The 15,277-nt window shown below is 36.1% G+C and overlaps 1 protein-coding gene across 1 annotated transcript; it reads left to right on the top strand.

The window, feature by feature from the left end:
• Positions 1–569: 569 nt before the first annotated feature.
• Positions 570–14,969, top strand: LOC142635984 (uncharacterized). Its single transcript, XM_075810032.1, has 14 exons — positions 570–1,004; positions 3,061–3,222; positions 3,558–3,623; positions 3,819–3,962; positions 4,152–4,265; positions 5,715–5,816; positions 5,973–6,158; positions 8,170–8,259; positions 8,324–8,458; positions 11,005–11,127; positions 12,298–12,383; positions 12,493–13,105; positions 13,263–13,340; positions 13,498–14,969. Exons 1-14 carry the CDS (start codon positions 747–749, stop codon positions 14,539–14,541), a joined length of 3,201 nt encoding a protein of 1,066 aa, XP_075666147.1. The 5' UTR covers positions 570–746; the 3' UTR covers positions 14,542–14,969.
• Positions 14,970–15,277: the final 308 nt, after the last annotated feature.

Raw genomic sequence — 15,277 nt, 5'->3', positions numbered from 1 at the left:
AGTGCTTTTAGTCCAAGTCAGATATCATGTCAACACCCTGTTATGCTACATTGAACATAAACTAACATACATAAATTATAGGAGGAATAGTAGAACATTTTGCAAAGTTTATGAACGAAAAATGAACTTTTGAAAGTTTATATACAAAAAACGAATTTTTGTGAAAGTTTATAGACAAAATTTTACCACATTTTTAAAAAATAGCATTAAAGATTAAGAACTAAAATAAATCGCAATTAAAAACAAGTGCCAAAGAAGTTTTGAGATTGAAAAAACACTAGAAAACAATATATTTTCTCATAACAATTTCTGAAGAATGCCAAAAAAAAAAAAAAAAATCTGAAAACAATATTCAAAGTTCAAACAGAAATGACTTCATGCTATTAGTCTAGCTTTATATCCACGCTGTTGTTCTGACTTAACACTAAAAAGAACAATAGCATCCAAATACCGAAAAAGCCCCAACCGCCCTAACAAATCAGGTACATAAGCGTAACTTCACCGTCCCTTCGCAGCTTGCAGGTTCACTTTAAAGTTTAAAGTATAAAGCCCAAAAAGGCCAAAAATCACCTACTCCTTTCCCTCCCCAATTTTTAAACCCTCCCTTTCCTCTCAGCCTCTCAGTGCCCCGAAAAGAAAAAGAAAAAGAAAGCGAAGAAACAGTGAGATATATAGAACAGAAAGAAATCAAATCAAAGCAAAGAAACAGATCAGAGAGACTATAACAAACCAAATCAAAGGCAACGATGTTGAAGTATTTCAGAGGAAGAGACAATTCTTCTTCCGATTCTTCTCCTCAATCTTCCTCTTCTCCTTCTCTCTCTCCTTCTGCGTCGCCGGTCACCGGTCCGGCGAGGCCGATCCGACTCGTTTACTCCGATGAGAAAGGAAAGTTCCGGATGGATCCGGAGGCCGTCGCCGCGCTCCAACTCGTCAAGGGTCCCGTCGGCGTCGTCTCCGTCTGTGGTCGCGCTCGCCAGGGCAAGAGCTATATTCTCAACCAGGTGCGTTTTTTTTTTTCTGGTTTCGTTTTGCTACGTGAAATTGATTTTTTGTTGTTGAAAATTTTTGTGGAATTTAGGGTTTGTGGAATTAGGTTTTAGCAAATGAATTGTGCTTTTGTTTCCATTGTTTTTGTGAAGTGAGAATTGAGGTGGCTTTTTCTAGGGTTTGCGAGTTTGAGCGATTTCTGGAGAGTTTTAGTGCTTGTGTTAGGTATTATAATTGCTTGAAAAGTAAAGTTCATTAGCATTTTAGAGAGTATTGCTTCTCTAGGGATGTGAAGCTTTGGGTTTCAAAGTAAGGGATTACAGCGTGCTAATTTGATAGTGCATTTGTGATTTCCAGCAATTCTGGAGTTGTTAGTAAAACTACATGGTCATGGTTGTCAATGTAAAGTAAGTTTTGATGGCAATTTTGAGAGTCTCATTGCCTTGGAGAAGTGAAAAATCTAGTGGCATACTGCTATATTTCGTAACTCGTTGCATCCTTACGCATTGAGGGGCCAAGGCTTTGGAATTTGTTGTACAGTTGTACGCTTTGACCCAAAACTTGCACCGCGTGTAAGACCTTGCTACAGGACTTGAATCATAAGAAAGTAAACATGGAAAGGGAATAGCAGGCAGCATATGCAGTGGGTAACTGGTGGATGAGGTTGTTTTTCAAATTTTCTTGGTGTCTACATTTGTGAATGCTGAGAGAATATGTCTTAGGTCTTCTGCTGAGGGTGACAACACAAGGAATGACCCAAACTATTAAAAGGCTGTTGCAAGATAAACAATGTGTAGAGAAAAAAAGTCAGTCCATTGGTTATAGTTAAGATGGAAAACAGGGCCATTAAATTGATGGGTTTTTATGCCTTCAATGTATATAGTCTTGAATCGATCCGGTCATTTCAGGTTGGCCCTTGGGTCACATGTTTGACCATTAGCTGTATTTATTTAGGGTCATAAGAATCAGATGCCGTTGTCTCACATCTTTTTCTGGATATCCCTTAATCCTTGTGTCATTTTCAATAGCTGGTGTCACCCCTTTTCCCTTGGAGTGGTTTGAGCTTTTATTTTATTAGAATATGCTTTTGTTTCTTTAATAAGAATTAAATAAGAGAATTTCCATATTAGTGGTATGATCTTATGGAGGATTTTAACCTCGTCGTCTAATTTTTAAGGCCAACGAGCTTTAGCTTAAATGTTTCCTACTACCCTTGTAAGAATAGGGTGGATCAAAGACCACTAAATGTGTGCATAACTCACAAATAAAAAAGTATTCTAATTTTTAATTGCCTCATGTGAATTGTTTCAGTCAGGCTTAATATTGAACTCTTTGCAGTAGATTCTTCTTGCTATGTTTGTTGTGGGGAATTTAAATACGGCACGAAGAATAGATAAAGAATAAGTATTTCTGCTTAACTCTTCTTCCTGCCAGCTTTTTCTTCTCCTTTTTAAAGATGATCCACTCCATAAATGATTTATCTGCTTCTTTCCTTCCATACGTGCAACATTTCAGAAAAGAGACAATTCCATATGTTTCTGACTCTGATTTTGCATTGTTTTGATTCTTAAATCCCGTGGAAAACTGAATATTATAATCAGAGCACTAAGTATTTCATAGGCCAGTAATAGAATACATAACAGATACCAGTGGTTAACCCATGATTTTGTTGTCTCAATTCATTTGATCCACATGCGTAAAATGTTTAGAATAATTGTTATTGGTTACTTCTCTGCTTCTGTCTCTTTTCCCAATCTTTCTTTCCATTTTGAAGCATTAACTCTCAAATTATTCTTGGTAATAAAACAACCCATATTTTGAACATTTTGTGAAGAGATTTTATCCCACTTATACGTTATAGAAGGTATTAAAAAAAAAAAAAACTTTCAGTAGCCCTATATGGAACTCAGATCACTATTTGAATGTGAAGTATTATGATCCAGTACTCATATTTGTTGATTGTTATTACTGTATATGTTTGCGTATCACTATTACCAAGGTTCTAATGTTACAAATCACTATTTGACCAAGGCATTTGTCTCAACCTTTTTTTTTTAATTTTTTTTATAGCTTCTTGGGAGGAGTAGTGGATTTCAAGTAGCTTCAACTCATCGGCCCTGCACAAAGGGGCTTTGGTTGTGGAGTGCACCGTTGAAGAGAACTGCTCTTGATGGAACTGAGTATAATCTTTTATTATTGGATAGTGAAGGAATAGATGCTTATGATCAAACGGTCAGCTTTCATTCTTTATACTGAAGATGATTTTGCTTATTGTTCATATTTTTTCTGGTTCAGAGAGTAATGAGCATTATTTATTTGGTGTTAATGCTATTGAAATTTGTTGGATATTTCAACTAATTTAAATTTATTTGAATATTGTGAAGAATTTCAATTTATACTCTGCACTTTTAATATAAAAAAATACCCTGCAGTTCTATGTTACTCCCTAATTACTGCTTACTAAATTACTTCTAAAGTTACTTTCAACTCTGTAATACTTAATTTCTCACCTAGTATCCTTCTGTTAGATTATGTCATCTTACAGCATCATCTTTTTTGTTTAACAGGGAACATACAGCACCCAGATATTCTCCTTGGCTGTCCTCTTATCTAGCATGTTTATTTACAACCAGGTTGGGGCAACTTATGCTAATGCCTTGATTGCCAACAGTTTCTGTAGATATAATTGAAAATAATTTATTTTTTAAATGAATTAATTTATGATTTGGTACACTTTTTGACATAAGGTTAGAGTATACTGTTCATAGAGTACTTTTTCTCTCTGGATTTATTGCTGCATCTGCCTATTTATGTTCCTTATTAATTAGATGGGCGGCATAGATGAGGCTGCACTTGATCGTCTCTCTCTTGTCACTCAAATGACAAAACATATCCGTGTTAGAGCTTCTGGAGGAAGGACTACAGCTTCTGAAATTGGGCAATTCTCCCCAATCTTTGTTTGGCTTCTAAGGGTATGTTGTTATGAATTGTATTATTTTCATCTTCCATATATGTAATGTATGTACATGCAAAATGACTTTTGATTTCACGAAGTTGCTTTTTTGGGGGGGGGTGGGGGGAGATAAACATTGAAGGATTATATTTTTGTTTATTTTTAAAATATATATTTTATGTGGTAATGCTTAACGTCTTACATGCAGGACTTCTATTTGGACTTAGTAGAGGATGATAGAAGAATAACACCCCGTGACTACCTGGAACTTGCTTTAAGGCCAGTTCAAGGTAGTGGAAAAGATATGGCTGCCAAAAATGAGGTATTATCTGGGTCTTGTTGTAGTTATAAGATTGCTGTGGGAGTATTTTCTTTGTTTGACTGGATTGACTGCTCTGAGTGGTCTTTCCTATCTCTTCCCTTTTGTATATTTTTTAGATGTGTGCACTTTTGCTTAATTTTCTGACTTCCTGTAGTACACTGCCAGTGTACTGGGGAGCAGAATGTACTCTTACTTTCCTTTTAATGTAGTTTTTCTTTACCTATCAAACAAAGATTGCTGAGGGAATATATGAGAGCAATTATGCTTTGGTTTTTGCTAATTCTTGGTAAGGTTAGCTGTCTTGAGGGATGCTCACGCTCTTCTACATAACCTAGACACTCTTGCAAAGAGGCTAGGTGTATGTTGGAAATGTGTTAAAACACCAATGCTCTATTTGTTTCAGAAAAATGTATTGATGTGACCATTATTTAAATCAATCTTTTGAACCACTTTTAGTCATTGTTTAATTAAGGAGGTGACGACAAGTATGATTTTGGATATGATAAAATGACGCGGAATATATGTGGTCCATCTTAATTAGTTTTTTGAGACACATAGCTGACCCCAAAAGTTTTGGGAGTAAGGCTTTGTTGTTTTTGTATCAATAAACATTTAAACAAGTAAATTAAATTTAATTGATTATAAACAATCTTTCAAGAAGAAGAACAAACTGTTGCATGAACATAATTTTTAATTTTTGAAAGGTAATTATAATATTGTTTTATGTAGTATTTTTTTTCTCTTTGATCAAAAGTATTGTTTCCTTATTTTCCTTCTTCTTCCCCCCCCCCCCCCCCTTATCTTTGCTTTCTTTTGATACATTTTGAACCCTAAAATATTTAGATGATATAGGAAAGATCAAAGAACTAATAGTCGATTAGTTGCACTGGATATTATAAGGATGTGGGGGGGGGGGGTCCCCTTAATTCACTGGCTCTGCCCTTGTTTTGGATTGTCCAACATGCAAATAGATGCATTGAGATTTAAAATTTGTTTAACTTTGGAAATGAAGTACTTCTAAAGCACATAGTTGTAAATTTGTAATGACCCTAATGGGTAACAGTCGGCTGGGAAAAATGCCTCGTGAAGTTGTGATTACTAGTTCAAATATCCCCTCTTGCATCCCTTGAAGGAAAAGCTTATAAAAAAGAGGACATAAACTGTTTAAGGGGCAGAAAAACGAGAGGAAAGGAAGTGAGCAATGACAATGGTTTGAACCAGAGTGCCTATCCTTGCCATTCTTTCTTTCTAGATTATTGTAATGAGATTGTCCATTTTTTTCCTGAAGCTTATTTCTTGGTTCTTTTTTTTTTGGGTTCCCATTTATGGTTTTAGTATACCTGTCATAGTCTCTTCAAATGTATGGTGGGGGTTGAGAACTGGATTTTGAAACTTTTTTTTCTTTCTTTCTTTTGTGGTGCTGATTTTTTTAACAATATTGATCAATAGATTCGGGATTCTATCAGAGCTCTTTTCCCCGATAGAGAATGCTTCCCCCTTGTGCGGCCTTTGAACAACGAAAATGACCTCCAGAGACTTGATCAAATTTCAGTTAGTACTTTATGGTTCTTTGTGCATCCTATTATTTTTCCACGTCTTTTCTTTTTCCTTCTTATTTTTTATTTTTGGGTATAGCCATATGCCAACTTTGTTATTTTCTCTTTCTAAAATATTATTTATTTCTTAACTATTTGGTTTTAAATGCAGTTGGACAGACTAAGGCCTGAATTTAGATCTGGACTGGATGCATTGACAAAGTTTGTTTTTGAAAGAACAAGGCCAAAGCAAGTTGGGGCAACTGTAATGACAGGTCCCATATTGGTTGGTATTACAGAATCTTATATTGCGGCTCTTAATAATGGTGCAGTTCCTACAATTTCCTCGTCATGGCAGGTTAGTATTATTTCGTAAAATTTCTTGTAAATTATGATGGTTTAGTTCAAAGGAAAGTGTTAGGTATGTATTCCAAATCGTTTATTTGCATGCATGATAAGGAAATCTACATTCATCACAGCAGTTAAATTGATGAAACTCACACTACAGAGGGAATTTTTAATGAATATTAAGTAGTAACAGTTGTTATATTAGAGATATATTAAATTTGATTGACCTATGTATAATAATATGTTATATTGGGAATGTACCTATGAAATTAGATGGATTTTTATATTTAAAGAATCAGAAAGCATTAAAAAACCTTATGTGGAGCCTTTTGCTGGTTTCTTTATTTTCTCATGTGGAAGTGAATAATTTTTCATACAGGAACAGACAACGAGCTTTGGCTCACATGACAGCTCCTCCCTCTTTAAGAATGAATGGAAAGTGTGGGCCTAGGTTTAAACCCATTGAGTGCTTGCATGACGTACCAATAAAAAAAAATGGATACAGGCATATAGAGTAGATACGTAACGGTAGAACATGTTGCTCGTATTGGTGATTTCAAATGATCATTAAGATGATTATTTATGGTAATTATTTTTTGGCATGGCTGGACTCCAATGTTACGCTTTGGGGGGGGGGGGGGGGGGGGGGGGAGGGGGTAGGGGGACATGTAACTATTGCAAGAAAGTCAACTCAAAATAATGTTTGCTTCCAATTTAAATTATGCATTCTCTGCCTTGTTAAGGAATTATATCCAGCCCCAACAATTTATCCTTACTAGAAATCAATTAGGCTATCTGTGACAGTAAGTCTGTATATAGGAATTGCTCATTTCCAATTACACATGCATCCAATGGAATCCATGACCTAGAATATGGTGGAGGTGAGCTTATTGGCATCATCTTATTTTGCTTTTTGCTGAAAGTGTGCTAAAGGATGCTTGTACTTTAAAAAAGTGAGGTTTTAAAAGGCTGTACATAAAAGTTAAATGAAAAAGCTGGAGGGAAACGGATCGTAATGTCCATTTGGTATAACTTATTGTTGTAGCTTTTTGAAAATGAGCTGTTTGACAAAGCTGTACCTAGAAAAAAAAAGGGTTTTTAAAAAGTTGGTGCTGTTTTAGAAAGCCCATCTAATGGGCATGTAACCAGTTTGATTTCCATCAATAAGTGTTGTGAATTGGAGGCCACATAAGGCCTCTTGAACTTTGGTAGCGTAAATGAGGCCAGATGTTATCAAATATTTAACAATGAAAACAAAACAGTTGCTGAGGTAGAACGTTTGGTCATGTACTTTTGGGTTCATTCATTGAATAAATACTCCAATTTTGCTTGCACTAAGGTTTTTAACCCAAAGCCATGCATTCACATTAAATCAAACCAAAAGTTATGCTCTCTTCCCTTCCCTGGCCTTTACACAGATGTGACACTATATATTCTTTTCTTATCAAAATGCTGTAGCACTTAGTTTCCCTCATTTAAAACTGATATAAGATACACATTTTACTTGTTTTCACAAAGCTATATGCCATGTTCTTTTCTTTTTTCTTTTTTATTATAAGTTTAAATTGCAATGTTAACTAAAGAAGGAAAAAATAATAACCATTATGCATAGCGTATACAAAATCTTAGGGTTTAATAGGAATCTCAACCCTGGAAGAACTCTTGAAAGAAAAATATCCAAAATGTTTCAATGCTATAATTGTCTTGCTTTTATATAGTTTACATTAGAGTATTAATTAAATTATTAAATCCACTAACAGCTTAAGATTTTGGGACAGTTGGTAATTTATCATGGTATTAAAGGAGGTGGTCTTGAGTTTGAACCCTGTATTCTCTTTACTTCTGATTTAAATTGTTAAAAATACCACGTGTTGGGCTCCACTTATTAAGGCAGAGTATGCGCCCACATGTAAGAGGGATTGTAAGAATCTTTAAAAAAATTATTTAATTCTTCATTTCCTAACAACTTAAGCTTTTGGGACAATCGGTAATTTATTAGTTTCCATTTTACTGTTTTGCAGAGTGTTGAAGAAGCTGAGTGTAGGAGAGCGTTTGATTCTGCTACTGATGTTTATAAGTCTTCTTTTGACCGTTCAAAGCCACCAGAGGAAGTAAGTGATGGTTTATGACCTAATTTTTTATTATTTCTATCATTTTCTAATTCTAGTGCCTTAGGTTACATTAAGGGAAACACATGAAGAAGCAGTTCAAAAATCCTTGGCTACATTTAATGCTGGTGCTGTTGGAGTTGGTTCTACGAGGAAGAAATATGAGGATTTACTCCAGAAATTTTTTAGAAAAGAATTTGAGGTAACTGTTTCTTAAAAATACAATTAGAGAACACTTCATTTTACGAGTGCTATTGGACCTCACTACAGCAGTTTTACAAGTTTCTGGAATTTAAAGCGCATCTAAATGCACAAACTATGCCTGTGGTTGTGCTCACACATGCATTTTTATCTCTCATGTATATTTTTATTGTCTCTCATTTGATTATTTTTTGGGGAGCTTGTAAGCTGTAGTACATGTTGAGAAGTTACTGGGTGAAAACCACTTGCAATGAATTCTAGCTTAAATTGGCACCTCTTCCCCTTGTAAATTCTAGGGGGAGGGGGAGGTTATGGGTTCAAAATCCATTGGGTGCATATGTAACTTAAAAAAAAGGGGAATCACTCATAAAGGACTTAACCAATGATTTCAAATGCAAAGTGTTGGGCCATATCACGGGCACCCAAAAGTTTTTGGTGCAAGGCTTGAATTATAAGCTTACATCCTGTAGATCATTGTTGGAAATATTTGGAAAGAATGGGACAAAGTTTTCCTCTAACCATTTTGGAGGAAAGATGCTCCAACCTTTTATGTGGCGACTAAATTGAGTATCCATGTGTTTTTTTGGTCAAATGATCTATTAAGATTTCATGTTCCTTTTTTAATTGGCTTAATGAGCGTGCATGATCATTTCAATCACCATGTAATAGATTATTTTAATCACCATGTAATGGGTGGGAGGAAATTCCTCTAACCTAGTTTAGAGGAAAACTTTGTTAAAAAAAATTATTGCAGTATCTAACAAGTATTATGTATATTAACTGGCACACGGACTGTATCTTCTAACCTGTATAATTATTGGGAAGTTTACTTATTGAGCTTTTGCCTATCACTTCCAAAAAGGTCAGGTACATGCAGAGCAATGTAATGCTCAAATGCCCTATTATAAGTGTTGATCATTGACTTTGTCATTGGTAATGAAGGCTGGGGGGCGCCGTTGGTTGGAAGTATAGTTATTTACTCTGTTCTTAATCTAGCTAGTTTATGACATAGACTTCTTTTGTATGTCAAACAATTTTAATGCATTCTATGCATTTATTGCGGATCTTATGGCGTGCTCTCTTGTTCTTTCAACTAATGGATAAGATAGTTGGGATTAGAGAGAAGAGGGGAGAAAAAAGAGAGAAAGAGATGGGTATAGTAGTGTGATTCAAATGGTTAGATTGTTGGTTAAATGTTTAAATTCACCATATCTTAACAACTTATGCTTTTTGGTCCTGAGTTCGAATCTTGTCTCCACTTTACATATTTAAAAAAAGTTAAAAATCGTACAAGTTGGGCTCCACTTATTAGCTAGGTTGCACCGACACGCCATTTTTGGCGACGTATCGGTGTTCGACACGTGTCGGACACGGATACCAGCACGACTCTCTGGTGTTTGAGCGGTGTCTTTTTTTTTTTTCCTCGCTTCTCCGACACGGTGGACATGCCAGCAGTGAAAAAGAAAAACAGAAAGCACAGATTTTGACAATCGCCGGTGGTCTGAGAAGTCATTACTGTGAAAGTTGAAACCCATAGACAGTCGCCGGTGCTAGATTGGGCCGATCGGCGAGCTCCATAGACAGTCGCCGTCGACGCCGTGCTCTCTGTCCTTTCTGATCTCTCTCTCTCTCTCTCTCTCTCGGCTTGGACAAGTCCGATCTAACCTCTTCTCTTCTCTCTCTCTGTTTTTTTTTTTCTTTTCAGATATGCTATATCTGTGTACTGTAGTCTTATAACACGATATAAGTTATGACGCCTTTTTTTTTTTAATCCCACTCTCACTGCACACACACATATTTTTATTTTTTTTAATCCCAAAAGTTTAAAAGCTTGTTTTTCTATTATCTTTTTAGTTTGATCTTGAATGTAGTCTATTTAAACTTTTGGTTTGTACTCTAAACATTTTATGTGTATTATTGTACTACTTTGGGTGTTAGTTTACTTATTTGTAGTTCTAACATAATTTAAATTCTAGGCATAAAATATTTTATATCTAAAAATATTAAAAAATATGCCTAAATATAAAATTTAATTAATTCTTTAATTGCCGTGTCCATGCCGTGTCGTATTATTATTTTTCAAAAATTACCGTATCGCCGTGTCCATGTCCGTGCATCATAGCTTATTAGGGGAAAAAGGAGGAAGAGAGAGGGGGGTGGGGGGGGGTGGGCTTTAATTGAAGTGGGAAGTCAATTTAAAATGAGGTTGTATTGTACTTATTGCAACTAATATAGCTTACCTAGAAGGCCCATACATGAGGACTGTTAGAATAATGGTTAATGATTAACAATTTAAGCTTTTGGGACAAGGGCTAGTTTATCATTGGCAAACCAAAATTTTAACCTTTTTCTTAATATATTGCATTTTCATTCTTAAATTTTCTTATTCGTAGGTTTAAATAGATCATTTTATGGTTAAAATAAAAGAGCGACCAACCCCAACTTGTTTTTTTTTTTTGGAAGTATAAATTGGTGTTAATGTGCATATGAAGCTACAAACAGTGTTTGCATCTGTTTTTATTAATGTAAATTGGTCCATTGATGCAGGATTATAAGAGGAATGCATATATGGAGGCAGACTTGCGATGTTCAAGTGCTATACAAACTATGGAAAAGAGGCTGAGAGCAGCTTGCCATGCTTCTGATGCAAATATAGATAATGTTGTGAAGGTAAGCACCCATTTTCTAGTTCTTAAACATGTAAAGTGTCTTGAAGAAAAAATTATTTTTTGGCATCATGTTTTATAACAAACAAGGTCATTTAGATGTTTTTTTGTTTTGAAATCATGTGAAAATTAGATTATGTCAAGTTATTCTCTTTTGCCTTAGTATTAAATAGTTATTTGGATTTTTTGATGTCATTAGGTTTTATCATGTTGAAGGTTTTATTTTATGAGGGATACTCAGCTTAATTAGTTTGACAAGCATCAAGCCATGCTGTCCTTAAATGAGGTTTTCCCGGGTTATCTGGGACACAATAAATTGGAAATATTTGACTTTGAAGTCTGAAGAATTGTGCTACTGCAACTGTTGCTTTTCAAGAATATATTTGACTTGTCCTGTCTATCAAATGTGTGACAGCATTGAGTGAGGATAAGGCAAAGTGTGTATGTGGGCTGATTATTGGATTTATTGGAGCTAGAATCGTACTTTGAAATACAAATCCTACATATTAGATGATTTTATAGAAACTGTGCCTTCAAATTTTTATTTTTTCATGGATGACTGATTTAACAGTCTGACCAGCCAAAGTTTTTCTTTAATCAGTCCTTTCTCTTGTTTATGAGCATATTTAAGTGGAATTCTTGGTTTCTATAGCATGATTGTCTCAGAAAGAACATCGAAACCTTTTTCATGATATGGGAGTGTGGATCTAGCGGCCTAGCTATGCTGGATGAACTATGGCCAGCCTGATTATGAGTTGTCTTGAGCTGCTTGGTTTGTCTTGGAGGAATTTGTGCTTCATAATTTCTATATTGCCATATTTGTATGTCAGGCTTATATTAGCATTATTGGTTCCTTATCTATAAAGACAAACCACACAAATCTTTCAATTTATGGTAAGGGCTGTTACCATCTCTAGTTGTCTCTGTATAAAGCATTTATCTGTTACATGTTTGAACTTTGATCTATACTATTTGATGTTAATATATTTTTGCTATAATACAATAACTTTTAAAGTTGGTAAAAAGGGTCTCAAGAGCTAATAACATTTATCATCTACATTCTACATGATATACAAAACATGCCATCTTTATTACCAAAATACACGGTTTATGGCATTAAAGTTCTTACTGGAAATACCTTCCCCATTGAATTTAGTTGTAAAATGTAATGCAGGTTCTTGATGCTCTTCTATCCGAATATGAAGCATCATCTCATGGTCCAGGAAAATGGCAGAAATTGGCTGTGTTTTTGCATGAAAGGTTTGTCTCAGCACTCTCCCTCCTATTCTTTTAGGGTTGTTTGGGTTTTGTTTTCATTTTGGGGTGTTTGCATGATTTTGTATATACCTGATCCTATTGAACTCTCCAGTTTGGAAGGTCAAGTACTTGACCTCACTAAGAGGTTAATAGATCAAGTCAGATCAGAGAAGAACTCCCTCATGCTTAAGTGCCGATCCATTGAAGATAGGATGGCGTTGCTTAACAAGCAGCTGGAAGCAAGTGAGAAGTACAAGTCTGAATATCTGAAGCGTTATGAAGATGCTATCAATGACAAGAAGAAGCTTGCGGATGAATATATGAGTCGCATAAGTAATCTGCAGGGGAATTGCAGTTCGCTGGAGGAGAGGAGTTCAAGCTTATTGAAAGCCTTGGATTCTTCCAAGCAAGATACTTTAGACTGGAAAAGAAAATATGAACAGTTCTTGTCAAAGCAGAAAGCTGAGGAAGATCAAGCTAGTTCAGAAATTGCAGTTCTCAAGTCCCGAAGCAGTGCTGCTGAAGCAATGCTTGCAGCTGCTCGGGAACAAGCGCAGTCTGCTCAAGAGGAAGCTGGGGAGTGGAAAAGGAAGTATGATATTGCTGTGAGAGAAGCAAAATCTGCTCTAGAAAAGGCAGCAATTGTGCAAGAACGGTCAAATAAGCAAACACAACAGAGGGAGGATGCTCTGAGGGAAGAATTCTCTGGTAATTTGGCTGAAAAGGTAAGGTTCTCTCCCTATCTCTCACACACGCACATCCCCCACCCCCACATGCATGTGTGTGCAGAGAAGCACACATGGTATATAAATTTGTACATGGATCCATCAATTTTGTGCTAGAGAATAAAAAAGATTTTTTCCCTTATCAATAATTACTTAGGAAGAGGAAATAAAGGACAAGGAAGCAAGGCTGGCATATGCTGAGCAGCGTTTGACAACTCTAAAGTCAGAGTTGAAGGTGAGCATCTTGGATCTTTACATTAGGGAAGGGAACTTTTGTATAATCCCTCTCTTGCTCAATGCACACATGCACATTCATTTGTTGCAATGGATGATTATGCTTGTGGTGTATGTGTGATATTGATGGTGGTACTTGACTGACAATTCCTTTGCAGGTTGCAGAGTCGAAAGTGGAAAGTTATGATGCAGAATTATCATCACTCAAGCTTCAAATCAAAGAGTTGAATGAGAAGTTAGATGATGTAAATGATAGGGCCAAATCTTTTGAGAGAGAAGCAAAGATACTGGAGCAGGAGAAGATCCATTTGGAGCAGAAGTATGTATCTGAGTTCAAACGGTTTGATGAGGTACAGGAAAGGTGTAAAATCGCTGAAAGAGAAGCTAAGAGAGCAACTGAAGTAGCTGATAAAGCTCGGGCTGAAGCAGGTACTGCCCAAAAGGAAAAGAGTGAGATGCAGAGGTTGGCAATGGAACGATTGGCGCAGATTGAGAGGGCTGAGAGGCAAATTGAAAATTTGGAGAGGCATAAGAATGATTTGGCAGATGAAGTTGAGAGAATACGTGTATCAGAGATGGATGCTGTTTCAAAAGTTGCACTATTGGAGGCAAGAGTAGAGGAAAGGGAGAAAGAAATAGATTCATTATTAACATCGAACAATGATGAAAGGTCTACTACAGTGCAAGCCCTTCAGAGTCTTCTGGACTCCGAACGTGCAGCACATGCAGAGGCTAACAACAGGGCAGAAGCCCTCTCTCTTCATCTACAATCCGCACAAGCGAAAATTGACAAGCTCCAGCAAGAGTTGACCAAAGTTCGTATTAATGAAACAGCACTGGATAGTAAGCTTAAGACTGTTTCCCATGGGAAACGTCCAAGGGTAGATGACTTTGAAATGGGTTTGGAATCCGTTCAAGACATGGATACTAGTGACAAAATCGTAAAAGGAAACAAGAGGTCTAGGAGCACAAATAGCCCCCTCAAGTACATGCACTCTGAAGATGGGGGTTCGGTGTTCAAGGGTGATGAGGATAACCATAGCCAGCAAACCAATCAGGAGGATTATACAAAGTTCACTGTCCAGAAACTTAAGCAGGAATTAACAAAGCATAACTTTGGTGCTGAACTGCTGCAATTGAGGAATCCTAACAAGAGAGACATTCTTGCGCTCTATGAGAAATGTATTCTCCAGAAGTCATGAAAAACTATTGAGAAGTCATTGTAAAGATACCGTGCGTGTAATCTAGAGGGAGTTGATTTGATAGATTAGTATAGAGCCTAGAGGAGTTAAGTTATCAAGGGGTGACTATAAAGGTTGCTTTTTTTTACACTATCGGTCACCGACATGTGCAGATTTAGGCTAGATATGTTAGTCTTTTTCGTCGTAATTTATTTTCTTTATTTCTTAGTTGTGCCTTTTCTTGTGTGGGCATGTTTTATAGAGTTTGCTTGTGGTGACCTTGCCATTAACTCTTTTTTTCCAGTCTGATATTTGTGGTTGGCGTGCGAAACAGAAGGTTTGCGTACTTGTATCATTCGTTGGTCTAGTGTAGGGCCAACATCATTTCACTAAATTTCCATTAATGAGGAAATAGGATAATGTAATGTTGAGTGTGACTCTTTTTGTTCTGATTTCCATTTTTTTTTTCTTAGTGCTTCTCTTATGTGTCTATTTGCGAAATTTACTAGATTTACCGTTGTCTCTGATTTGTGTTGGTCTTGAATCTTTAATTACAATCCCTTTCCATTGGCTTGCACAAACATTTTTTCTCCAGTCTAGTGGTAGTTGGTCTTTTCGCCCTAAATTTCTCTCAATCCCTAAATTTCTTTTGGGTAAATATTAGTACACTGTTTATTGCACATAAACGTACACACTTTTTGTACATTTGTGTGCAGTAAGCGGCAAAAAATGAACATCACCTATTTTTTTTATTCCA

The sequence above is a fragment of the Castanea sativa genome, chromosome 5 (assembly GCF_040712315.1).
Source record: "Castanea sativa cultivar Marrone di Chiusa Pesio chromosome 5, ASM4071231v1".
Taxonomy (NCBI): Eukaryota; Viridiplantae; Streptophyta; class Magnoliopsida; order Fagales; family Fagaceae; genus Castanea; species Castanea sativa.
This window is presented reverse-complemented; position numbering and strand designations above follow the sequence as displayed.